The sequence below is a fragment of the Chanos chanos genome, chromosome 1, assembly GCF_902362185.1.
Source record: "Chanos chanos chromosome 1, fChaCha1.1, whole genome shotgun sequence".
In the NCBI taxonomy this organism is placed as follows: domain Eukaryota; kingdom Metazoa; phylum Chordata; class Actinopteri; order Gonorynchiformes; family Chanidae; genus Chanos; species Chanos chanos.
In genome coordinates this window covers 39,547,912-39,575,471 of record NC_044495.1, presented here as the reverse complement: position 1 = coordinate 39,575,471, position 27,560 = coordinate 39,547,912, and the positions used below count along the sequence as shown (strand labels likewise).

The 27,560-nt window shown below is 43.7% G+C and overlaps 1 protein-coding gene across 1 annotated transcript; it reads left to right on the top strand.

Annotated features, from left to right (window-relative positions):
- The first annotated feature begins 1,919 nt into the window (after positions 1–1,919).
- kdm7ab (lysine (K)-specific demethylase 7Ab) lies at positions 1,920–27,560 on the top strand. Its single transcript, XM_030789321.1, has 20 exons — positions 1,920–2,017; positions 12,312–12,397; positions 12,914–13,031; positions 13,369–13,529; positions 15,961–16,102; positions 16,765–16,951; positions 17,434–17,596; positions 19,832–19,919; positions 20,070–20,176; positions 20,327–20,418; positions 20,797–20,883; positions 21,343–21,603; positions 23,775–23,899; positions 24,402–24,568; positions 24,991–25,070; positions 25,370–25,539; positions 25,651–25,799; positions 26,164–26,231; positions 26,579–26,843; positions 27,104–27,560. The coding sequence occupies exons 1-20, from the start codon at positions 1,920–1,922 to the stop codon at positions 27,190–27,192; spliced, it is 2,703 nt and encodes a 900-aa protein (XP_030645181.1). The 3' UTR covers positions 27,193–27,560.

Below are 27,560 nucleotides of genomic sequence, written 5' to 3'. Positions count from 1 at the left end.
GTTCAAGAAACTTCCTTTTCAAAGTCAAAATTCCTGTTAGATCCTGTAAGATTTTTGACAAAAGTGTATTGGAGAATTATAGTCTGTGTGGAAAACAGAAAATGTGACAATCATATTGCAGATTATGGATATGGTCATTTAGCTGCATGCTCCAGTTGTACTGCTTAAGTCAATAGGATGGGTAGGTACTTGGAAATTGTCTCACAGATTTACTCCAATAGTGTGCATACTATGAATGAAACTGAATGTGCAGTGATGAAAAGAAATTAACTGACATCTCTTAACCTCAAATCTCTTTGCAATTACTTGTCAACTTGTCAAGGCATATTTTTCTGATATTTTTTTCCTCAGTAGACCAGTGCTTACTCATTGTTTTTTTTTATTATTCCCTACATTTTCAACTTTCAGTAAACACATCAGTGTGTCACTTTCACTAGCTCGCTGAGTAATATTAGCTTCATATCCTGTCTTAAAGACACTCAGTGCAGAAACTGTTCGTTCCTACTGCCTCCTTTGAGAATGAGTGAGAACAGAATTTTACGAGATCACACATGACTCACAAATCCTGTGCAGGCCCAGAATACGTTTTTGTTTTATTTACCCAATCGACTTTTTAAAAAAATATGTAAGACATGTAAAAAAAAATGTAATATGTAAGATGAATATGAAAGTAATGTATAATTCACTGTCTTCACAGCCAGCATAGCCAACAGCACAACATAGAAAAAGTAATTTTGGTGTTCACAAAGACAAGGACAAGGGCTATAATAAGACCATTTGAGAAAAGGCTGGTCTTCCCTTAGAAGACACTCTCAGCTGGAGGGTTCAGTTTTCAAACATAATACATGTCAACCAAAGCATTTGACTGTATGTTTAACTTTTGGACACTTATCATGAGTGAAAGAGCACTGTAACGCTTCACTGTTGGAGCGTATGCAAACAAACTGCTGCTGTGATCCTTTCAAAGACCATACTATAGCATCAACAGTCCACACATTTTTTAGACACAGCCATACTTCATACTTTATGATCGATGACCATCACAGATAAAAAAAAAAAAAAATGCCAACTCTACTGTTATATGACATATCCTCTGTATGATTTAGCAAATAAAAATACATGTAGTCCCGTTTTGTGACTCATCTCTGTGTAGAATCATCTTTATAGTGTGATTTGTATTAAAACAGTCCATAAAGTTGAGCTGTTCGTATTTTGCAAACTGTCTTTTCAAAACATATGATATTAAATGTGTGTGTGTGTGTGTGTGTGTGTGTGTGTGTGTTTCAACAGAGGTGCTTTGTGTTTCTGAGAAGTAAGCTGAATCATTTTATCGTTCTACATGTAGCTTCTCTCATTTTATGAGAGCCATGAATAACTGGGGTGGAAACATTTCGAACCTTATCTTTTTTTTTTTTTTTAACTGGGTCACTTTGGTGCTCTTCAGTCACAGATCATTGGCAAATAGTGGCAAAACAAATGATAGGAAATTGCAAACAGGCTGAAGGAAAATGACAATTCTCGTGTTATCTTATACCACCGTAATATCAGCCTTAGGTAAACAGAGAAAATCTGTTTTAATTAGGGGAGTCCAGGTTCTCTAAACTGCTGCGTGAAGGGATGCGCTTTTGACGTTCTCATAGTTCTCTCCTGAGATATCTTGTACAATAATCGAACATTATCATGTATGTCTAAATCCTTTAAACAGTGGTTTTACGGCTACGCGGTAGCTTACGTAATATATTGTAGATTATCTGATTGATATTTTGGCATTCCGTTTGAGGAAATGCGTCAAGGCACGGATTCCATAGTCATATTTTCGTACGTGATCGTTTTGTCCCTCGGCTATTTCCGCATAATTAAAAGGAATCCCCGCCCCGCTTTACTCCTGCTTGCTTGTGTTGTTTAGGGACAGTCCGAAGATGGCGACGGCCCCGCTGTACTGCGTCTGTCGGCAGCCCTATGATGTGAGCCGGTTTATGATTGAATGCGACATTTGTAAGGATTGGTTTCATGGCAGGTATGAGCCCAACATATTTCTAAATATCTTGTAGGGTAATGAAATCCAGACATACTTGTTTATGACACTTGTGTTTTCGTGAAACCTTGGGTTTGTGCGGCGGTGTTAAAAGCGAACTGGTGTGAGCTGAGCGAAGAGGGGAGATTATTTCATGTGCCTTATTGTCATTATCCTCCGTCACCTTAAATAACTTGTGTTACGTTCGAAAATTGCCCCGTGACGTTCACGCTGTTTTGTCGGCCCGTTAAACATTATCACACGTTTCACGTTTAGATCTGGCAGTCACTCGGCACTTCGAAGTCAGTTAAATTGCCAGGTTAGCTGATTCGCGTTGATTTGCTAGCTTGCTAACGTGTTACGATGGCTAACCTATTTGTATTAAAGCCAAGACGAACTCCGCTTTAACTTGGTAGACATATTATTACGAAACGTATTATAAAAAGACATATTGTTACGTTTCTTCTGTGGCATGTGTCCCCTCACGTGAGGGCTGGACCATCAACGAGTCGGTGTCAAGTTTTCCCCACATAAAATCGGGGTGGAATTGGGATAAGATTTGGAATAAGTCGGTATAAATAGAGCGCGGATAGAATCCCAGGCTTTTGAACTAACATTTGTGTTTGGAGAGTTCCAGTGATGTTCGTGCGTCCTTTATTTGAATGACTACTTATAAATATATTCGGGGTTTAATCACATGATCAAATAATGATTGTAAACGTGATTACATAATCTTACAAAGTGAAATTACTGCCTTACTGAGTGTAATAGTAAAGCAGTGGCTATCTACACATCAGGAGGATTTAAGCCGGAGTCGTATTGCCCCCAGTCATACTCATCAATGTCGAAAAACTGGATCAAGTCCATAATCTCTTAAATAGTCAAATAACATTTTAGTAATTAGAAGTAATGATATTTTTGGTTGTATTTTGCTAGATTTTACTTCATGAAGCGGCTCTGTGCCGGAGACAGGACTATTAACGATGACTTAATTCTTTCAAAGTAAACGAGGTTGTGTGAGATCATGTTGCTTAGAGATATTCGTGTGTTATTCGCGTTGGCTCGTGATGTTATTGGCAACTAAACCGCTTTTGGAACGATAGTACTTGAGGTAAGAGGAACGTGGGGTATCCGAAAATTTGGGATGGGGATACCAAACAAAGACGTGTGCAGTTTGTTCTGATGAGTTGAGAATCTCTGCTCACTTTTCCTTAAACAAAACATGTGTCGCATAATCACACATTGAGCATCGGCACGTCTATTTTTGCACATAGTTTGCTAACTTTGGCCCAAATGTTACATTCACGAAGGAATATAGTCTGGACGGTTGCAGTGATTGTTTGGTCTTTTGATTGGCAGCAGGGGTTGGACAATTAAATTCTCCGTTTTACAAATATGGGCACATGGTAGGAACCACCTAGCGGAAGGATGAGAGCAGCCCTTTTAAAGGGAAATACACGTTGTTTACGTGTGTCAGCGCAGCTTCTCCACTGTCACACACTCGCGTGCATTTTTAGCTTTGAAAACCAAAGGCTTTTGTAGTTTTGAATACATTTACAGTTAAACCCAGACTTTGTTGAACTAACTAAACGTGTTGTTGAACAAATGCGTTTTTTGTTCTTCTTGTTGTTGTTTAATTGCGAAATTTTGTCCGCCTTTGAACACCGTAGAAATCGAGTACAGTCTCAAAGTATTTTATTGAAAATTAGGTGATTTGTTCATTAAGTAGCAATAATGCTCAATTTCCGGAAAATCTTTTTGTCGCCCGTCCCCGAGTTGTCATGTATGTTTATACAAAGTTGAGTTTGATAGAGACAGCTGCTTAGATTGTAGTCATGTTTCGCCAACATGGCGGTGAGCAGTGTACAAACTGCTCTCTGATGCTTAAATGTAAATTAGCAGCTTTGCATGAAGTATGTAGCAATTAGCTTAGATTGGCTTGTTTTGCAAATGAGCACGTGCTTGAAAGCACGGAAGCAATTCAAAGTGACTGTTAAACAAAAAGCATGCAGTTCTCTCTTTTCCTTCCTAAATCAGAACTTTTTTTGATGCAGGCTTGACCTTTGCCCTTACAGAGCCTTCTTTGCTTGTCAACTTATCTAGAAGCTTTGTTTTTTGTTGTTGTTTGTTTTTTAGGTTTTACAAAATGGCAAATATTAACCAAGCCAAGACATGAAAACAACCTTTTCATTATAATGTTACAGTGGAATTGGCATGTGTTGCACTGAAAATATCTCCTCTCCATTTGAATTAGTGAGTGTGTGTGTGTGTGCATGTGCATGTTTGCTCTCCATATGAGTTGCTTTAGGAGTCCAGTTGTGTGTGTCGTTGTGCAGACACTGTCACAGCAGTAGATAACTCTGGCCAGACATTTTTTTTCCTGTGAGCCCTGCTGTAGTGTTTGGATGAGGGCCCCCCCCCCCCCATTGTTAGGGAACCCCCGTGTGTCTGCCGCAGCTCTGTTGCCTGTCACCAGTCGGATTAGGCAGTCTCAGCAGCCTGCAGGCAGTTCTGTTATCAGCCTGGGAGCACGGGCCCATTTGGGAACAGGATTCCACTGGGGGTGAAAGGCTCAGAGGATTAGAGAGCTCTGTGTTATTCATGCCTGCCTGATGGTAATGAGAGGCACAGTCTAATGCCTTCGCTACTGTAACTGAACACAGATCAGCGCAGGAGTAAGCTGGTGAGAGGGTTTGATGCGGGCACACGTTGCAAATGTGCTTAGAACTGTTTTCTGGATGGGAGCTTACGTCTTGAACGTTGCGTGGTTACATGGTTATGAACATACAAACGCACGAGTATATGCATTTATGTTTGCTACAGTCTCATTAATCTCAAATGAAACAGAATACAGATCCTCATTAATATGCTCTGTGTTTGTGTGTGTATGTGTGTGTGTGTGGGAGAAGATTGATGGAGGCATCAGTGGCCATGGGCAAGTTCAAAGCCCCATCCATCATTGTCCCTCCAGGATGGAAACACTGAAGAGAGATGGATGGCCTCTGTCTTTCTACTTAAGTTTTTAGTGCGATTAGTAGGTTGAGCTAAGTAATCTCTTGCTCTCTCTCTCTCTCCCCCTCTCTGTCTCCATCCCATTCTCATTTAGAAATGAGAAGGTTTATATTATATGAAGCTGCATCTGTCATCGAGGCTTTTGTTTGTTGTGTGTGTGTGTATGTGTTGTGTGTGGAGAAGAGGAAGGTGGTGGGTGCTGCTTCTTTAAACTGCTATTGCTCAACATCCATTAAAGCAACTAACAAAACTGCGAAATGAAGACCCCCGTCACACTGTAAGGATTGGCTCATGTTTTTATGCACCGGTCATGGACAAATGGCCAGGTAGTTTTAAAACACAATTTTGTCCCATGGGTCAAAATTTCATTTCACACTAAATGAAGAACTGAACAGACTGCTTCACCATTCATCTCTCACTGAAGTCAGTTACAATAATCATTGGATGTTGACAGGTAGATTAAGATGAGATTAAAGATGCCATGGGTTGTAATGTTGGTAAATGTCTGCTTTGGATCTGGCGTTTCAAATGTTACAGTTTGTTCTCATCAGACTGATTGCATAGTCAGTTATGCTTGCAGCTGTACAATGTTTACTTCCACATTTGTTCTCCTAAAGTGGTGAAATAAAAGAGGAGATTATTGAGACCTCTTAGCTGTCAGGCCTCTTCAGACTTTACCATACACAATGTGGTCTTTGCTTAGTTTCCCTGTTGGGAATTGCTGCATTTTAGAGTATAAACAGCCTTAATAAACAGCCTTAATGCTTAAAGTTTACAGTTTTTTTCTTTTCTCTTACTTTTGTGAGTTTAAATTGTTATAAGACAACAGATGGATGCAGTTTGTTGAGTTTAAATTGGACTGCGTGTGGGTTTATATGAAACTCTCACAAGACAATAGGTGGATGCAACTTTGTGAGTTTAAATTGCACCATCTGTGGGTTGATGTGAAACTCTCACGAGACAATAGGTAGATGCAACTTTGCAGCAACTGAAGTGTGTGCATTGGGGAGCTGAGGTGTGAGGTGTGTTGTCTTGCTCGTGAGAGCGTGTTTGAATGTTTACATTCGACTTTCAGCAGCGGAACTACCCTGCAGAACGCCTGTGGTGGCGTGGACGCATTTCTCGTGTGTGGAAGTTTCCTGTCACAGTAGAACTCATCTAGTCTTTTCAGCATTGTGCCATTGAGGTCAGAAATCGGTGGGTTTCAGATGCAGTGGAGAACTGCATTTCCTGTCTTCATTGTTTCTGTTAAAGTTGAACTTGTCAGAGCCTGGGCAGACGGTCCACAGGCCTGATGGGACGCTCAGACACTCGTCATTTATCTTTTTCATCTACCCAACCATCTTATCATCCCATTGTTTTTCCAACAGCTCCTCTGTCCATTCAGCAGACTCTTTTGTGAACGATTTCCTCTTCCATTTCCTTCGCCCCTGGGTTTTATTTAGCCCCTAACAACAGCTCATGCATGAGTTGCTGAGGCGTTTCAGCAGAGCGCTCGCTTTTCCGGTCAAGCCGTTGACTGATGGAACGCGCGAGTCCATCGTTCGCGCCCTCCTTGATTTCAGACTCACATTCCACAGACTTGTGTGAGCCAACGCCACCCATCCCATTTAACTTACTCAGTGGCTCCATAGTGGGACAAAAAGTCCAATTCATCTGGGGGGGGGGTTTCTCAAGCTCTCCTCTCCTCCTCTAAATCCATAACACAGCGACACATTCATTCTGTCTTTAACGAGCGGTCACTTGGCTAATTGAAGGGAACTTGACTTTCTTTCGCCGTTTTCACATGTGCACTACGAACTATGTCCCCAGAATCAGATTCGCATTTTTGTCCGAAGTTGCCCTTTCACACATGTAGCACACAACAGGAGACTGTGTCAGTGTCAGATGCGTTCTCGCCTACTCGAAATTCTCCGTTTAGTTTAGGCGAAGGATGGCACCTGGGTAGAGCATGCAGGAGGCAGGACATGACTCAAAAAGCACTCTGCGAAAATTGCAGTGTTTTGTTTGCACATCGAAAAGGGCGGACAAGGTTACTGACTTTTCTCTGACAATTTCTGCACCAGGCCTTACCGACAGAAGTTTCCAAATCTCATTGACTCTCCAGTTAGACGTTTTCGTTGACGTCCTAGTATAAAAGACCCCTCTTGACCCTCGGATGTTTGTATTCTTATGGTTTCGCACTAGTCGCATGTTAGAAACGACATCAACACGTCCACTTGCTCGCTGTGCATACTCCAGAGTATAATCTGCTCTATTCACACATGGATCCAAACAAAGAGAAAACGGAGTTTGTACTAGGGGGCTCTTACAATAAACGCCATTTAGAATCCGATTAGACTGATTCAGGCATTTGCGTTCACACATACAGCCCCTCCGGTAAGAATCCCGATTATTTTAGGGTTGCAGTGCATGTGTGAAAGGGGCTTTTGACTACTCTCTCACCAGTTAAGCTGAAAAGCTTTATTCATATAAACTTCACTCATCTGTGTCGTGAGTGATTAACTTGTCCAGGTGACATGTGACTGTAAGAGACTTGAAAATGCTTAGCATTTGCTTAGAGATCTTTATATCATCAGCAAGTAGCCACAATACACAAACCGAGCAAGAGTTTTGTTTCTGTAAGATTTATCCCCACCCAGTCTAAGCAGCTGTAGCTGGAAGAGAACAAATCCAGGTTGGTGACACCTTTCTCACTTTCTGTAGCAAACGCATCAATAGGACAGCTAACTAAAATTCCTCCAAGTAGCCAACTAGATTACCAGGTGATGGCATTTCGTATTATGTTCATTTAAAAAGTAACATTTGGGTTCACAACCTATCAAGATCTGAATTTCACACACATAAAAAATTACTTGTTGAATTTTGTTTGGCTTATATTTGCTAGAGTTTGGATTTATATTTGCTAGAGATTTGGATTGAAGTCTGGCATTCCTGGGTGTCTAGCCTCCATTTTGTCCAGGCCTCGTTCCGCCTTACGTGACAAGTCTCGAGAAACTTGCGTGAAGGAGTTGAAGAGTTAAGGTGCTTCTAGTTTAGCTTTCAGCAATTGTCTCTTTTGACCTTTAACAAGTCTCCACCACAAACATATACTGTTGACGTCTATTATGTGCTAAGCAGTTACATGTCTCTTACTTACCCATCATGCCACATTTTAACATAAATACACAGACAAGCTACAGATCAGCACAAGCCAAGTGAGTGTTTTTCAAACCCCGCCTCTAACACATTAAGTTCTCCAGCCGAAGTCAACAGACTCTGTGTGTGTGTGTGTGTGTGTGTGTGTGTGTGTGTGTGTGTGTGTTAGTTATAGAGTTGACTACCAAAGGGCCCAAGGAAAAAAAAAATTATCGTACCAGGCCTAACGTGTGCTGAATTCTGCTTCTGAGCCAGCAGTCGCCATGGTGATGCCTTTCTTGTACTATTGCCCTAGGTGAACTATGGGCGTGAAAGGACAGGAAAGCTCTCTGCTTTACTGTGCCTGTGGGTTTTTTTTTTTTTTTTACAGACCTTCAATAGCAGGCCAGAGGGGGTTTAAGAAACTATGGCAAACGACTGAATGTCTGTAGGACTCATCCACGTGTGCACAACACCACGTGCTACATCCCTTTTTGTGCTTGACCTTAAGAGTCACCCTGAATCCACTCGACCCCTCTGTCACATTTGTACGGCCACCAGAGGAAGATACCTGTCGGTGCTTCATGCCGTCTTCCTCTCATTGTTTCGCTTCGACTCCCGCGGAACTAACCTGTGAACCCTAATGTCGTTCGTCTAACTTAACCAACACGTCCACTCAGGGAAAACGGCGGGTCACAGGGAAAAGAGAATGAGCGGGTTTCTCTTGTTGTTGTTGTTTTTGTTGTTGTTTTGTTTACCCAGCCTCCCCTTCTTCCTTCGCTCCCCTGATAGTTTCCTCTGTTGAACGTCCACGTTGGCGTTGGTCTCGGCAGGCAGCGCCTATTGTCTCTCAGAGGGATCAGCTGCAAACCCTTGGCAGACGTAGACACCCTCTTGAGAGATTTAAGCGTTTTAAGGAAAGCTTCCTGGAGCCAGCGAGACCAGCAACTACAGACCCTTAAGTCTGTTATGTTTTTCCTCTTCCTTTCTTTCTCTTTTGTCTTTTAGGCAAGACAATCAAATTACTGTCAGTTTTCTGTCTGCCAGTGCCTTAATGCTCTATAATAACCCATGAAAAGTGTTTTTTTTTTTTCTGTCTGTTGATTAGAATGTAATCACTGATGTTTGCATTCTCCGAATTGGACTGGGTTTTTTTTTTTTTTTCATTTTAGTTTTTGAAAGCAGAAGAGTGGGTGAAAATTGTCATACTTGATTTCAACCAAAATAAATAGCAGCACACCCCCCCCCCCCCTCTCTCTCTCTTTTTTCCTCCCCCTCCAGTGATTGAGCCCTCTCCCTCTCCAAAAACATGTGCAACACTGATGCAATAGCAGAGAACAAATGCAATAGCTTTGCAAGCTCTGAAAGTCTACAGTGTCGAGGAAAAAAAACAAGCCTTTACACATCATATCTGATGGGTTTAATTTCACCTTTTTCAACCAGCATGTCTAACAGCACTCACAAAATTAGAACTGGAAGTTCTTAAGGGGAGGAAAAAAGAAAACTTGTCTCCAAATAAGAACAAAACAAAAGTTTGCTTGGATTCCTTCAGCGATTAGTAACCATGATGAGTGAACATGCGTCACTTTTGAGAGTAATCTCATGTTGTGATTACAGTCAGTTAGTGTTGGCTCAGTCATTCAGGGTTCAGCACTGCTCGCTGATTGGTCCACGGCTGAAAAGAGACTTCGGTGACTGTGTTAAATGACTCAGACACATCCAGAGGAACCCAGGGGCTTGTCGGCGCAAGCTCCACTCACCGTCGTGATCGGCGTGACCGCGAGCGATATTTTTTTCTTTTCTTTTTTTCTTTTTTTTCCCCCTTTAAACTGTTTTTCCAGCACGTTGTTGCTGCCAGCTCCAAGTCTTCTCCGCTGACACACATTCCTGGTGTCATCTGCTCCGCTGGATGCCATTGTTGCATAAACACACCACCAACTACATCAGATGATGCAACCGTTTGGTCATTCTCCCTCGTTTGGCTTCCATCCACATACTTTCACAATTCCCGAGGCCCAAAGAAATGATGCGTGCGCGTGCGTGTGTGTGTGTGTGTATGTGTTTTTGTGTGTGGGGGGGGGGGGGGGGGGGGGAGAGCTCCCCCCTTCAGTCTTCCTGAGCACTGCTCAGTCTGTTGTGCAGTATGACAGATTCTGCCCTTCATTCGCTTTCAGAGTTAGTTTGAGTGGCACAGAAAGAGAAAAACAGGTCGTCTGTCCTTTTCTCTCTTTTTTTAATCCAGTGTGAGTTCATGTAGCCCAGAGAGTGTCAAGAGCTCAGACTGGCATGGTTTTCATTGGTCACATCACCTTAAAAAACGACACAATTTATGATTCCACAGACTTGCTCGTTCAGGAAGACTGGGGAATTAGCTGGTCTCGTCCAAATTTTTTTCCCTCCGTAGCAATGCGGGTGTGTTTTACTCATTTCCGATTTCCCCTCCCCAGAGCCAAGCTATTGTCTTACGTGTGGTCCCCACCAATCTCATACTGGATTCTTACCACAGCCTGGAAAGATTGTCAGTTTGTTTTAAACTCTTTAAACAAATTTCTTACGCCTTCGGCTCAGAGAACAGAAGTCGAGCGTTAGTGTCAGATCTGAACGTGTTGAGGCTGTCTCAGGGTTTTTAATGAGCTTTTTGTTTTGTTTACTGTTTGGGATCAGTTTCCTGCCATTAACACAGATCAAAGCCTTGATAGCAGTGTGAACACTTCCAAACACCCCCCCCCCCCCACTACTGTCCTGGCCCCTCCCTCCCCAGGACAGTGCTGCTGCAAAAGGGGGGGGGGGGGGGTGTTTGCTTTTCAGGAGCAAAGACTTTTCTAATTCACCTAAAGCTGGGAAATCGGCCTGTCACACTAGCGTCCCCCCCTTTTAGCTTTGATCTGAACTCCACTCCAGCCAGTCCTATTGCCACAGTTTCCCACACTCTGTCTCAGGGCATACACCCCTTCTCTACCCCCCCACCCCACACCACACTTCCCTCGCCCCAAGCGAAAATACCCAAATATAACCCTCCACATCTGGATCCCAGTCTGGCCCTCGGCCTCTCCTGGGTTAAACTGTAATCATCCCAGAGTGACTCGGTGCAGAGTCAGTCCCAGGTCACGGCGGACGGCCTGCTTGTGTGTATTTGTGTGTGTGTGTGTGTGTGTGTGTGTGTGAGAGAGAGACACTTCTGCATGCCTAAGTACCACACTGAATGTGTGGAAAGCCCTGCCATATGTGTTGGTATCTGATCTCCTATATGCTATATTTGCATACAAACTATGCAAGATAACCGTTGGCATTATGTCAAGACACAGCGAAGCATACACTGTGGCTTACTGTAAATGACTGATCTCCTTCTCCCTCTAACTTAAATAGCATGTTCACATGTACCAGGGTTTTTTTCTCTTTTTTAAATTTGTTTTGTTGTTGTAGTCCGTTAATGAACTGTATGAATAGAGCCTGATGTAGAGGCTGAGGAGGTTGGCTGCCTCGTTGTGAATGAAAGCCTTGAGCTGAACAGTGTGCTACCTATGGAGAACATAAGGCAATGCTCGTTCTATAGCCCTGTGGGCACTAGTTTCCATAAGCTGAGCCAGAGAAGTGTGGAAGGCCTCGTTAGACTACACGCTAATGAAGCTTCGTTATGGTCCAGCGAGCTCAACCTGTCGGTTAAATACAGCCCATGTGTGACTTAATGTTATAGTGGAAAAAAAAAAGAGCGAATAACACGAGGTGTGTAACTTTCGACACTCGGACTGATGGTTGTTTAAATGAGAGTTAGAATGAGATGACGTATATGCAGGCATGGGGGACAGTTTTATGTGACTGTATATTTGTGAATGTTTCGGCATTCGTCAGTTTGACATCTGTAAGGGGGGTGTCTGGTTTCAGTGCTGAATTTTGAGTGAAAATAAGAAAGCATGACATGACTGATTTAGGCCCATTCAGCCATCTGAGCTGAGCTTCTCGCAATCACGAGCAGGAAAATCACAACACAAAAAAAATGATAAGATGAAAATGATATTTGTTTTAAATAATATGTTGGCATTGATCAATTGTGAGGTCACACACCTGTAAGGTGTCAGTTGATCATTTTACCAGAACATATTGGGGATAACATATTGATAGCTCTCTTCCAAATCACGTAAAGCGTACATACTCTCTTTTCCTCTTCCAGCTGTGTCCAAGTAGAGGAGCACCATGCAGCGGACATTGACGTGTACCACTGTCCCAACTGTGATGTCCTACACGGACCCTCCTTAAGTAAGTGTGTTATGTCTCTCTCTCTGCCTTCTCCCTCCCTTCCTTCCCTTTCTAGCTCCCTGCCCCCTTCTCCTTCTCTTCTCTGCCTTCCTCCCTCTCTCCCCTTGTCTCTCTCTCTCTCTTTCTCTCTCTTTCTCTCACTCTCACTCCCTTCTCTCCCCCTCTTCTCTCTCTCTCATTCTCACTCTCTCACATACGCAGATTCGCCGTCTCTCAATATTTATGGGTCATTGATTTCCTGTGTAGACAATTGATTTAAGTACTAGTGATTAGAAGACCAAGGGAACAGAAATGATTAGGCTTAATTAAGAGCTGCGATCATCAAATGAAGATTTAGTGTGACCTTTGTTCCGTTGGAGAGGAATCAGGCTTTGCCTGGTTTTCTGAAGCGTTTGATGGACGGAACACGTAACTCAGACATTACTTAAAGCCCTGTTCCCAGACCCACTGTGACTGTGACTGTAGCTGTTTGCTGAAGGTGCTCTGTAGTGAACCGCCTGTGTGTCTGAATAACAGTGAAAAAGAGAAACAACTGGCACAGACATGATTATACGGAGCCAGATGATGGCACCAGGCCAGTGCAGGCTGGGACTTCAGTATTTGTCCGCCAGCTGCAAGACCGCAGCTTTGCCAGGTATGGGCCTAGTCAAGTGACTCTCCACGCGAACACACACACACGAACACACACACAGACGCAAAGGCCAACGTCCCGTATACGTATTCACATATTCACCACTGTAAACTGAAGCAGTTTAGGCTAACTGCCATGGGAAAATGAGACTTGAGTATTGCTTATGTAGGGCACCACAAACTAATATCACAACTCAAATCATAGATACTTTTTTGTTTATTTTGTTGTTCACAAATGGCAGATACCTATACGCACCACACTTTTTTGGGATGAGTTTTTGTTTGACGTTGGGTGCTGTTGCGTGATGAGACTGTGTGTCGTGCTTGTTTTCGAAATGCAGTGCGGATGAGATTCTGGTGAGGATGCAGGGCAGTCAAGTCACACAGAGATATCTGGAGCGCCATGGTTTCCGCTACCCCATCGCTGTATCCAAAATGGACGGCCTGGGACTACGACTGCCTCCTCCAGACTTCTCCGTCAAGGACGTGGAACGTTATGTCGGTAAGGAGAGCTAATGGTGTGTGTGTGTGTGTGCGTGTGTGTATGTTTCTGTGCCTCAGGGTTACTTGACAACTTACACACATTTTTTTCCTGTAAAAGAAAAATGCATAAATTAAGGGTTTTTTTAGTAAAAATTGCATGAATATTAATCTAGCACCTTTCATTTTGAAAACCCAGTGCTCCAGCAGCAGGTGAATATTGATTGTGCCAAGTGCTGGTTGTGTTTACGGGGTCACCATGATGGTAACTGAAAGAACTCTGGAGAGGTCTGGTGCCAGAGTTCACTGGGTCCACCCGTTTATCTGATCATTAATTTAGCTGTAACGAAATAAGAGAGCAGATAACAGTGGTGTGGTTTTACATCTCGCTATAGGCCATCACCTCACTGCTCCATTAAGAGACTGTTACATATGGTGTCTTGTTACACAAGCAGTAGAATTCACACACAGCCGTCTCACTCTCTCTTGTGAAGTGCATTTTGTCTGCTGTTTTGAGATAATATTCCACTGGAGCATTCAGAAGACAAAAGGACAAAAGCTCTCCCCAGCTGTTCCAGCTCTTTGTCTAAGGCTTGCCTCTCACCCCTCCGAACTGCCGCTGGTTTTGTAGCCTGGGGGATGTGTGGTCTTGTTTTGTCGTTTTATCATTAAAAGACAGTGGGCTGGCACATGAATGTCACTCTTTTTACACTTTTTTAGCGTGAGGTTACAGCACAGAGTACATATCATTTGAAAACGTGTGTGAGAGCAATTTACAGAGGGTTCTGTGCGGCTGAGTTGGCCGCTAGTTTTCAATTCGCATTCCAAATTGTTCTGGTTTGTCACTCTCTGCTCATTTTCAGAGAAAACAGTGATCGTTTTCACAGCTTATGGGACTCATAAAGCCCGGGGTTACTGCTGTGGCACGGCTATTGTTTCTGCATTTAAAGTTCAGTGTTCAAATGGATTCTGTGTAAAACAAACGTTTATGGACGGTGCTTCAAATGAAATGGACTTCACTCAGGTTCGCAGGAATACTGTGCTTTAACGCGTAGACGTTGCTCGATGCAATTAAAGTTTTTAACATGGTGACGTTATGTCTGTTCCCGGGATTAATGCGCTCCTGCACATAAACTTTGGGCTAGCCCGATGGCTAATTCACTTAGCTCAGAGGACCGTCTGCCCAGGCCGTTCACCAGAGACCTGGGAGTTACTGCTATCGACCACTCTGCTTTTCTCACAACCAGAGACTCCACTTACACCTAATGATGATCCCCAAATGCTCCACCTGATTTGGAGTAACTGCAGAGTGTGAATTATACAGGGACAGGCGGGGGGGGGGGGGGGTGGTTTCAAGTCTGAATTAGGAGGGTCAGACCCCCCCACCCCCCACCCAATCCCCCCTGTAACACGACCCCTGAGTAACTGCTTTCGTATTCTCTTTTAGAAGATGTTTCTACAGTCACTCATTCCCAGTTCTAGACTGGGAGCATAAAAATTCCAGTCTATTTTTCCAGACAACCCTCTGGTAATGTATAGTATCAATGTCCGGAAATATTGAATCCCGTTCACTCGGTGTAGTGTAAATGACCTAAGTAAGACTTTTAAATCAGAACTTATTGCCCCGTTCCCGCCTTCACTCTTGCATTGAATTTTTGTCTGGATGTAAAAGTGAACAAGTGGGACATTTGAGAAGGAGACCTGACTGCACAGGAACATTTGGGATTTTCCTCTGTGCTGTGAGGGGGGGGGGGGCCAAGCCTCCAGCTGTTTTCTGACACCTGGTTTAGGCCAGCTGGAACAGAGAGCTGTGTGCTTACTCAATCGCCAGCTGTTCTGCTCCACGTCTCCCTCTCTCTCTCTCCCTCAGTCTCCCTCTCTCCCTCTCCCTCTCCCTCTCTCTTTCTCACTCTTTCACTCTCTCTTTCCCTCTTTCTCAGGCTGTGTGCCCAGCTAAGGGACTTCTCCAACATATTTGAGTTTCTTCTCGTCAGCAACTAGCCACTAAATGGTGTATCAATAGATTACAGCCTCCTTCTCTGTCCCTCGCCTCTGTTTACAAAAGCAATACCTGGATGAGGGGTTGACTTCAGTCTTTCATGTGTTCCTGCACTAGAGAGATGGCTCTGTCAGGACTAGTGGGGGACAGTATGCCAGGGCTTCTCAGGACCACAGGCCTTCAGTGTGATCGCACACAGACATAGGAGCACTGCTGGAGGGCTGAGACTTGAATACATCACTGCCTCGTTTTACTTTTGTTAATTCTATTAGTGTTATTGAATATAAAACAAGGGAAAATATTGGAACCATTAATTCTGCAACATTCTTTAATGATAAAGTTACTATGTGTTGTATCTTTATTTGTTCTACTTGACATTTTGCTAAAAAAAAAAAAAAAGGAGGGGGCTCTAATAAAACAGTCCTTTGACACAGATATGTCATTTCCTTTGCAGGTGGCGACAAAGTTATTGACGTAATTGATGTAGCCAGGCAAGCGGACAGCAAGATGAAACTCAGCGCGTTTGTGAAGTATTACTACAGTCCTCAGAAGCCCAAAGTCCTCAACGTCATCAGCCTAGAGTTCTCTGACACCAAGTAAGAGTCCACGCACACTTACCACAATGTGGATTGGCTTCTCTCTGCGCGTCTTAGACGATTTTAAGCAAATTTACATACGGTTGAGGTGGCTACGCCTGCTGTTTAACCTTGGGCTCTGTTTTCTACCTTATTAATGTGAAGAGTTCTCATCTCATTACCCATGACAAACACAGAGTTTTAAGGACTCTACTGTGTTGAGTATGGGACAGTCTGACCACACGGGGCTGCGTTAAGTTTGCGTGTGTAATAAGAAATGGACGGAGGTTCCAACATGCACAGACCAGAGGAACAGCAGGGGGAGAGTAGGAGGAGGAGACTGGCATCTTGCTCTGGCTTTGCTGTAGGAAACTGTACGGCCCTGAGTGACTTTAGAGGATGTTTGCTGCAGGCTGTCCTGCAGTGTGGCTCTCACTTACAGATTTACAGACACACTCCCAGCCAGACAGGGCCTTGTATACTGAAGAGGAAGTGATACTGACGCCTTCCAACTCAATTTCTTTCTTTCTCTCTCACACTCTCTCTTTGACTCTCTTTCTCTCTCTCTCTCATACACTCTCTCTCTCACACTCTCTCCCTCATTCTCTCTCTCTTTCTCTCTTGTTGTCTCTCTGTCTGTTTCTCTCTCTCTCTCTCTCTCTCTCTCTCTCGCTGTCTGTCAGGATGGCGAAACTGGTGGAGGTGCCTGACATAGCTCAGAAGATGTCATGGGTGGAGAACTACTGGCCTGATGACTCTTACTTCCCTAAGCCCTTTGTGCAGAAGTACTGTCTGATGGGTGTCAGGGAGAGCTACACTGACTTCCACATCGACTTTGGAGGAACCTCAGTGTGGTACCATGTGCTCTGGGTAATGCTGTCGACTCATTCACAGCACTCGTCATCAGCAGCACGTCTGTTGGATAAAAGGCTGAAGGAGTTTCTGGTGTTTTAGATTCAAGATTAATTTCCTGCATTAATTACAACCTCAACACATTCATTAGAAGTATTTTTTTTTATTCATAACGAATTATTGTGGCCAATAGTTAATTTGGCTCTGTTAAAATAAGTGTTTGGTAGCACGGCTTGAGGGTATGAGAGGGTGGAGAATGGGCTGATGTACATATGTTTTTGTTTGTTTGCTTGTTTTCTTTTCTTTTTGCCATTGCTCAATGGCTTTGAAAGCTTAGGCAGTGATAGTCACACATTCAGTTTGATGCCACACATTACCATGCACCACAGTAGAAAACCTTTTTATTGATATTGTTGGGCAGAGATTTGTTTGAGCTCGTTTGAGTTTTGATAAATTGAGTGAGTAGATCATAATACATAATGTGTTCTGTTTCCTCACAGGGGGAGAAGATTTTTTACTTGATAAAGCCGACCCAGGCAAACCTTGCACTATATGAGGAGTGGAGCTCATCCCCAAACCAGAGCGAGGTGTTTTTTGGGGAGAGGGTGGACAAGTGTTACAAGTGTGTTGTGCGGCAGGGAACGACTCTTTTCATCCCCACAGGTGAGAACGGAGTTCACTGTCAAACACTTCACACACACACACACACACACACACACACACACACACAGATAAACTATACATCAACTGGTCACTGAGGCTCATCCTTAACACAGGCTTAACGCAGTCTCATTTGGTTCTGAGGGGAATGACGAAAGACAAGATTAGAACTGCAAAGGGGCTGCATCCACTTTTTCATAGGAAGTGCTTTACTTGGTCCACAGTCCCTCTCCCCCAAACCCATCCAAGCCCAGCCGAATGAAAGGGGGAAAGAGGGATTTGATTTGTCTCAGTCGTGACTAATATGTGTGCACATCCTCGTCTCAGACACGTTAGTCGTGTAAAATGGGAAGCCATAAAGCCTCAGAGAGCCTGCTTTTTCACTTAGCATGGAGCAGCTGTGTTTGGTGTGGTGTCCACAGGAAGGCACGCGTGATTTGTGTCTTCCACGCCGAGATCTGACGCAACCGCAGGGGCCGCCCGCCGTCTTCGCACACAGACCAGTCGACACGGTCATGACCCCCTCCCTGCGTGGGCCGCGTACATCTGGAGAGGAAGGCTATGAATCTAGAAGTTACCATCAAATCTCTAAACCTTGCCTCCACCCCCCCCAAAAGATGATTTTGACCTTCTTCGTTCAAAATGAGTTTGTTTGCATGTACCCGATTCATTTCTGACTGACAGAGTTCGGTAATTGTGTACGATTTATCAGTGAATTTTCTCCCCTGGGGATTAATAAAGCACTAGCTTATCTTATTTTCATGAACTGAGGTACAGGAAGTGTTCACTTTGAAGTAATTTATGGAACCCCAGCTGTGTGTGTGTGTGTGTGTGTATACATGGAATTAACTGTATTTATTCCATCAAACATCTGTTGTTTTGTTTTTTTTCCCCTTCTCCACGCCCTCATTATTTCTGCAGTCTTTCTGAGCGAGTATGATGTGATGAGGGAGGCATATGTATCGTAGTACAGAACCAGGCTGACATTAAAGAGAAACACAGACTACAGCGTGTATCTCAGCTGTTTGGAGTTCAGGGGGAGTGGTGTGTACCCCACCTCCCCCTGTGAGAATGAGAGATCCTCAGTACTCCCCTGCTGTGGGAGAACTGGTGCATGTGGCTGTGTACTCTGTCCTGATTGGCTGCTCCACATGGAAACACTCCAAATCCCTATATAACACCACCACCACGATGGGACTGGGCTACTGAGCAGTCTGATAAAAAAAAAATCTGCTCTTTCTCACACTCTTGGGAGCACATGCTTTCAGCCTGCTGGCTGATGGGTAAATTATTTATGTTCTGGAGGAACATACGATTGGTCAGAGTTATTGTTGACATAGTTTTACAGATGCATTTCTAATGACCTTATATGGATTGTGCTTTCTCTGTAACCCATATAACGAGTGAGAAATGTGCTTCATGAAAATGAGCTTTGATATGCATGCTGAAATTGGTCTGGAGAGGTCATGTTTGGGACATTCCGCTGTGGTCCGGCTGAATGAGGTATACGCAACATTCCAGGGGCTTGTTCCGTTCCCCGTCGTCGTCGGGAACGCTTAAAACAGCAGAGGGCAGGAAGTGGATCCCGCCGCTTTTCCTCCACAGTCCAGAGACACTGATCCAGTCAGGATGTGATGAGTCCCATTTAAGCGGGTGGGTGGAGGGGCACATGGTGGGGAAGGGTACATTTGGGGGAATCACGGCAGCCCCCTCAGCCAGGCACGTAATCACTGTGGAGGGCCTTGGGCCCTCTCCTCACTACTTGGGCCGCGGTTGCTTTATCGTGACAAGGCGTCCATTATGTTAAAAGCCTTCTGGTTATGCCTGTTCTCCTCTGCGGCCACAAAGCGCTGCACACCCCCTTTTCTGGGTCTCTTAACTGTTTCCTCTCCACACTGTGACCACATGAATGGTTTTTAACAAGTGAGGACTGAGGAAAAACCTGTACTGTGCAAAAATGTTGCACATGTCGAGTTCAACGCTGCAAACAGCTGTGCAAGTAGATGATGGATCCCAGCAATGCAATCAATGAGATCTTAGCTTCATTTGTGTATACAAAAGGCCTTAGCTTCACAAGCAAGGGAACAGCTGGAACTAGCAAGCATGCCAGCTGGTGTGTGTGTGTGTGTGTGTGTGTGTGTGTGTGTGTGTGTGTGTGTGTCTGGACGGGAAGCGTTTGTCTGTGCACGTGCCACCATCTGTCGGTCAGCTGTTGACGCAATCTCGTTTCTTCCACAGGATGGATTCATGCTGTTCTCACATCTCAGGATTGCATGGCATTTGGAGGAAACTTCCTTCATAACCTCAACATTAGTATGCAGCTCAGGTAAGACACAGAAAAGTGCCACTGATTTTCAATCAAGACCTCAAGTTACTGCTGCATACCTCATTAGTTTTCTTGGATAGACCTCTGAGCTAGTTTCTGTTAATGCATAGATGTTATGAACTCTAAGGGCATTTTTTCTCCACATGTCAGGTGCTACGAGATGGAAAGACGGCTTAAGACTCCGGACCTCTTTAAATTTCCTTACTTTGAGGCCATCTGCTGGTATGTGGCCAAGAACCTACTGGAGACCCTGAAAGGTATTTGATTCATCCCCCAGTGCACATCTCAGATCTGCACGTTTTCGCTGAGTCTCACTGTTTGAACGCTTCCATCCTCATGGCTCGCTCCCGACTTACTGTCTGTCGCCCGGTGGATTTATGAATCTGTTATTTATCATCTGTTCCCAGAATTCCGAGAGGATAATTGCCTTCCTCCAGACTACCTGATCAAGGGAGTGAAAGCTTTAATCACTGCACTGAAAAACTGGCTAAGGAGGGAGGTATGTTACTATCTGACGTCTCTCGCTCTCTCTCTTTCGCTCTCTATCTCTACCCTGTCTGAGTCTTAATCAACCTGTCTCATCACCAAATTGCTAATTAGAACCACTTCCCCCCTCAGAAATTTCTCATTTTTTAACCTTATTTTTTAACTAAGCTACACTGCAGAGTGAAGCCCACTAGATGATGATGATATAATGAAGCTTGTAATGAAATCCCCGCACATCCACCCAAAGTGTGGAGATGTGGAAACACAAAAGGCGCTTACATACCTGTTGGCAAAGGTCCAGTCTGGTTTCACATACGGATCCAGTCACTCACTCACCCTCAGTCCTTACAACACTTTTTTTTTGTTTTTTTTTTCGTTTTTCATTCCTTAGGTCACAGAGCCGGCCAGTGAGGTCCCAGATCATATCAGACCCAATCATCTCATTAAAGAGCTGAGCAAGGAGGTCCGCTACCTGGAGGTGAGCCTTGCACTGCTGACAGCAGGGGCAGGGGGAGAGGGAGGGGGATAAATGGGAAGGGGGGGGGGCAGGGTGGTGTCAGGGGGAGGTAGGTGAAAACTATCCTACTGATAGAGGGTCGTCTAATGCTCTCCAGTCAGTTTGAATTAGGTGCCTTCCACCTGGCTTTGGAATGTCTCATGTCTGTGTTTAGCTCTTTAACTTGAGGCGAAGACTGATGGATTCAGTGCAGGTAGGAGTGAATCTGAGGTCTTCCTGAGTTCACAAGGAGTGTTTGGATAAATTAAAAGTAGATTTTGTGTAATTCCTGGAAATTTGTGGAAAATTTCACAGAATTTCAGATGAAGTACGGTATGTCTTCCCCTACTGTGCTGGATGTCAGATGGATCCAGGTTTGTGTGGCTGGACTGTGTATTGCATATGCAGGCCCTGTAACGTTGGTTTGTCATACTGATATAGGAGGAGCAGAGCGGCGGCAGCGGAAGCAAGCCGGTTAAATCTCAGGGAAGCGGAATGTGTCCATTAACGAGGTCATCGCAAGACAGAGGGTCCCACGCTCGGAAGACGGCCAGACGACTCAGAGAACATCATCATCATCATCATCATCACCACCACCACCACCACCACTCACACACGCCCAAAATCCCTTCCAACCTGGACATCCTGGAGTTACACACTCGAGAGGTGCTGAAGAGGCTGGAGGTGGGCCCTCTGGATGAGGTAAGCAACACTATGCATCTGCTAGACCATGCAGGTTTTCCTTCTTTCGATCTGTAACCCTCAGAACTGATGCATATTAGTGACCTCTTAATAAATATATGTGTACGTGTGTGTGTGTGTGTGTGTGTGTGTGTGTATATATATATATATATATATATATATATATATTTACAGATTAATATATATAGATTAATTGTAATATATTTTATATATGTATATGAATATATTAAAATTAATTTGAAGGAGACCGGCGGCCATTGGCCTTTAGACAGAAAGGAGATACAAATACCTAGAAGCCTAAAATCTACATAGACAACTTTGATTGGAACATATTTTAAAACCAGTGGAATGGGAAAATGGAAAACTTGCCTCACAGGGGACCTTTGTTCCTATACACAATAGAGGAGTGGAAGGGAAAAGAAATGAGATCACACTTTTAGAGTCACACAACTTGATTGCATCTCCAAATGTAATATCAGACACCATTTCCACACTAAGATGCTGTTTTGAAGGGTTTCAGGGGAAAAACAAAACATTTGTTGAGAGTAACCAACAAATGAAAAAACCTGGCTTTTGTTAAACATCTATGTCACGTGGGTGGAAAGCAAGTGGCACTGGTTGGCTCATAACGAGATGAATATAAAGTGCTTAAACTATGTACACCAGCAGTACAGGTTGGTGCTCTCTTCTAAACCAACCTCTTGCCTGCTTGACCCTCTACCTGCTAAACTTTACATAGAGCTTCTCTCGGTCCTTGGCCCAACATTGCTTAACCCTCTAAATATCAGGCCTTTACTGCCGTAATATTTCTAAAATTAGGCCCCTTCTAAGTATGACTGATGCAGAAACCGTTGTTCACGCATTTGTCATGTCTCGCCTCAATTACTGCAATGTTTTGTACTCTGGTGTACCTGCCTCAAGTACCAAAAGTCTTCAGCTAGTCCAGAATGCTGCTGCCAGAATCCTGACCAGAACAAGGAGGTCTGACTACATTACACCTGTCATGGCTTCCCTTCATTGGCTCCCAGTTCATGCAAGGGCAAATTTTAAGGTCTTATTGACATACAAAGTTCTATTTGGGCTTGCGCCAGCCTACCTATCCGGCTTGATTACAACCTGTATACTCCCCAGCACCCTGCGTTCTCAAGGTTCTGGACTATTAGTCGTTCCATGAATTAAAAAGAAGTCCACTGGCTACCAAGCCTTTTCCTACTGCTTTCCCTACCTCTGGAATGGTCTACCTACAGAAATTAGGGAGGCAAACTCTCTTCATATCACAAAAGCGAAACTCAAGAATTATCTGTTTGCTCTAACTTATAGATAATATAATTTTAATTTAACTTTGTTGTGGATATGTAAAGCCCTTTGAGACTATAAGTAGTGATATTCGGCTCTAAATAAACTTGTATTATTATTATTATTATTATTGCTATGTTAAAAGGAAAGTGGTCTACACAGAAAGGAGCCCCATACTTACTGACGATATTGTGTGGATATTTGTTCTGAAGCAGTTTGGTTCCACTGCCCAAGGGACACCATGAGCTCACAAAGTACCAAGATAGTTTTTCCATAAATGCAGTTGTCACAGGGCTGAAACTTGGCTGTGGTTGGATCTCACAAAAATGACAATGAACCATAGCATGCATGAGTTGTCCGTGAGGAAGCAGTCCCATTGAAACCCATTGAAATACTGTGGTTAAACTCTGAGGACAACCCGTCAACACAGACCACAAGACAACAAGAAGAAGTTTTCACAACTGTGTGTGGTGGAACGGTCTAATGTCCTTCCCATTGTGCTATCCAGTCTTAGGGAACATTCTAGAAGAAGCCTGAAGTGTCCTTAACCATGCAGTTGGAGTGGGCGCAAAATGATGGAAAGCATGTATAAATGATCGTGACACTCGTCTGGACTCGTCTGGAAACTGGAGAAAAATTAACATATTCTTTGCGTTGAATCATTAACAAATAAAGTATTTCTCATTTATGTCTATGTTTTGAAGATTAGTTTTGTTGTTTAAGATTTTGCACAGGTTTTTTGGTTTATCTTTGAGGAGTTTTTTTTGTTTGCTTGTTTGTTTTTGTGAGATGGCTGCTATGTAGTAATAGTCTAGGTGCTCTGCTCAGTAAGCTATGCTGTCTGTTAACATGTGTCACCTGGCCTGCTCCATTAGGATGCTACCTTCACCTGCAAAGTAAACGGCAAGTTCAACAAAGTGTCCACTGCTTCAGCAGCCGCCGCGGAGAAGAGCCTAGACAACAACCTCCGTCTGGTTCTGTGCAACGGCCGCATCATCAGGTGAGACGACCAATGTCCACTCCGCCTCAAGATCACATGACCTGCCCCCCACTGCCCGTATTCGTTGTTAAAACAAAAGCACCCGGTAGACACTGCAAGAATACAAATTTCATTTTTGATTCCGGTTGTTTTTGACTCTTCTTCAAAAACAGCCTTCAGGACTGTTTGGGTTACTGCTCGGAACTCGTGCGTCTGATTATGGCTTAGATATTTTGGAATTCATTAGTTGCACTGTGTCTCTGCTTTTAAAAGCATAATGGCCCATTCTACATGCAGGAGTGATGTTTTCAGTTGTCTGCCTGCTTACACAATCTACTAGGACTGTGTAATCTGGATGTCCTGTGAGTGCCCCCTGTTGGCACACAGAAAAATTAATCTACACTTAGCATCATTCACAATCACCTCAAACTTCAAATATAAGCAGCATGTCAACTGTTCCCTTTTGGAGTAGCTGTCAGTTTGAGAGGTTTTTTTTCCCTCTCTTTTTTCTCACATACCACAGAGATGAAAGAAAACACAGTGGACGGAAGGGTGTGAAGACGAGGGAGGGAGAGAATGTGGAGGACCAAGCGAAAATGGACACAGTCAAGATCAAGACAGAGGTCAAACACGAGGGAGACAAGTCGCACATTGGTGAGGAAGACGACGTGAAAGCCACACCCTTCGGAGGTGAGTTGCACTTTTCTAGACCCTGTCTCACACCCTCGCTGTCTAGAACCTGTCTCACGCCCTCACTTTCTAGAAACTGTCTCGCACCCTCTCTTTCTAGACCCTGTCTCAGCTAATCATCAGGGAATTCAGCACTGCTCAGTGCCAAAACAAACAAACAAACAGTCAGGTTATATACTAAGCAAGACAGTCAACATGTTCTCATATTTACGTAAACTCTTTCAACAAGCTGAGGAGACATGTAGACTTTGGACAAAGCAGAAAGCTATGATTTGCAATTATGTTTGCAGGATACTCATCAAAATTTGTAAATCAAGCCCTTGAAGCAAACAGAGTTAATTTTGGCACTCATTAATTTGTGATATGATTGTAAAGAAGGTAACGTGTCTTTTTTTTTTTCCCTTCCTCCGTCCTCTTTGCAGAGCTCATGAAAAACGAGAAATCCCATCTCAGGAGCAGAGATTCAGGACACTCAGATGTCTCGTCAGACTCGGAGTCAGAGGTGAGTAGCATTACAAAGGTATGCCACCATATTCCTAGATGTTCACATTAAAGAGGGAAAAGCAAATTTCCTGGCTCAGGTTCAGATGATCTTGTTTTTATCAACCGCTATGTGTCTCTCTCTCTGGCTACAATGTGCATGCTCCCTAGCTAATCGTGGCTTTAATGGGACGGACAGAACAGAAAAGAGACTGACTAAAGAGGACTGGAGCTGATTACCGTTTGGTTAGAACAAAAAGTTGGACAAGCACAACCTGTTTTTCCTAACCTCTTTCTCTCTCTCTCTCTCTCTCTCTGCAGAAGAAGCAGTCATCAGGGGAGGACTCTGAGAGCTCTGAGGAGGAGGAGGAAGAGGAGGAAGAGAAGATAAAGAGGAAGAGTTCCTCTCAGAGTGAGAGCAAGAGAAACAGCGTGACAGATTTGTGCACTGTCAGCCAAAGATTCGGCCATATTGACAAACCCCCCAAGAGGTACGAGGAAACCCTCTCCAGAGCCTCTTTTACATGTCCTGATTTTCCAGGAATACACCTCTGGACAAACTGACTCCAATGTTAATTCTCTGTATTGCACTTTGTCTACAGAGAACATCCTACCTCCCCAAGTATGGAAGAAGAAGCTATTCAAGGCATGCTGTCTATGGCAGGGTTGCTGTGCCCCCAACAGCCAGAAGAGGGCACTACCTCTCAGGAGCCCTGGTGGTCCAGCTCATTGCATCCCTCTCCTGACTACAGTAAGCTTTTACCAAAGTGGTAGCTAAACCTTTGTTGCTAACTCAGTTTTCCACAGTCGTGGTTTCTGGACAAAAATCAAGGATGAGTTTGATGCTCAAAGAAGAGAAATTGCAGTTTAGTTACTTTTTATGACAACTTTATACAAAGCCTCCTGTGCCTTTAGCATCCAAACCAGAACCATGTAAAACGGTATAATGCAAAACCACTGCGCTCTTGTCACATAGTGACGTCCATCGCAAGGAGTATTTCCTGTTTTTTATACGTCCAAAACCAGTCCATGACCTGAGCTCGTTGAAGTGTTTCAGGCTATCAGGCCCATTAGTAAGTCTTTGTGTTGTAGGATTTACACTGGCTGTGTTTTAGGTGGAAAGGAACCTGCCTCCTGGGAGGAGAGCCAAGATTCAGACTGCAACTCAATCATGAGTAATCAGGTATGACTAGAGTGATGTCAGGAGAGAAAAAGACTCACCAACCAGCTGTGTTTTTACTATAAAGGAAGAGACTTGTTTGTGATTTGGATCATTTTAAATAATCTGCTGGCTTTGCCATGGTCTGACACTAAAAAGAGAAAAATGAAAAACAGGCTCTTAACTGATTTTTCTCTTACTGTTCTCTTGATTCATTCATTCTTTATTTATTCATTTCTTTGTTTCTGTCTCGCTCTCTTTCTCTGTGTCTCCCTCTCTCTCACTTGCTATCTCTCTCTCTCTGTCTCTCTCTTTCTCTTTCTTTCTCTCTCTCTCTCTCTCTCTCTCTTTCTCTCTCTCTCTCTCTCTAGGAGGAGCGGTGTGTACAGAAGCACCAGCGGACAGAGTGTCTTGCTGAGCTCAGTCAGAGGATCCAGGAGAATACAAACTTCATGGACAGCCAGAGCAGCAGCAGCAACAGCAGCGACGCCTGGCCTGATCACGCGCTTTCCATCGGCGATGTTCACAGCTCCCCAACGGCCTATCAGTACTGTGAGACCTCACTGTCCCCTCCCCTGCACCCATCCAAGAGGCCAGCTTCCAACCCACCACCAATCAGCAATCAGGCTACCAAAGGTACAGTGCATTATGCGCAACATAGTTTGTGACATTCTGTAATGCGTATGATATATGCAACACTGCAGCATATATATGCATGCAAAATACCAATGTTTTTCCCATTGTGCCACAGAGAAAAAGAAAGGATAAACATTTGTTAAATTTTGTGTTACGCTGTATGCTTGTTTAAAGTTTCAGCATGATATCAAGTAATTTTGGTCAAAAAAGTTATGTTGCATATTTGTTGTAAGTGACTTTATGTTGTATTGTGTTCTCAGGCAAACGTCCTAAAAAAGGCATGGCCACGGCTAAGCAGAGACTCGGAAAAATTCTCAAGCTAAACAGACACAGTCGCTTCTTTGTGTAGAGCTAAAGATGGCAGCTTCTCCAATCAGAACTGGTTAGATGGTCAGATGGATAGATGACAGGGTATTTGAAGTGCATGCAGTTCTACACAATGAAGTGGTCAAATGGCTGGCATCACATGGCATCACACCATCTTCAAACCATGCGGCACAACACTTGAAATCATCTCACCGATTCGTTCGAAAACAAAAACGGCTGTAGCATTTTACAGAAATATCCAGAAAGCATGACCACCACAGACACCATTGTTTATGTTCAGACGTGTTCAAAGACAGTGGGCTTAAAAAAAAAAAAGAAATGAAATAAGAAAACCAACACGTCATATTTTGGATGTAAAACTGGCTCTTAGACCAGGCTGTTCAAAAGCAA

Excerpts from the sequence above, each read along its gene's own strand:
- kdm7ab (XM_030789321.1), top strand. The coding sequence starts at position 1,920 with ATGGCGACGGCCCCGCTGTACTGCGTCTGTCGGCAGCCCTATGATGTG. Across the intron at positions 23,900-24,401 it reads TGCAACGGCCGCATCATCAG|AGATGAAAGAAAACACAGTG; the intron begins GTGAGACGACCA and ends CACATACCACAG. Across the intron at positions 26,232-26,578 it reads ACTCAATCATGAGTAATCAG|GAGGAGCGGTGTGTACAGAA; the intron begins GTATGACTAGAG and ends CTCTCTCTCTAG.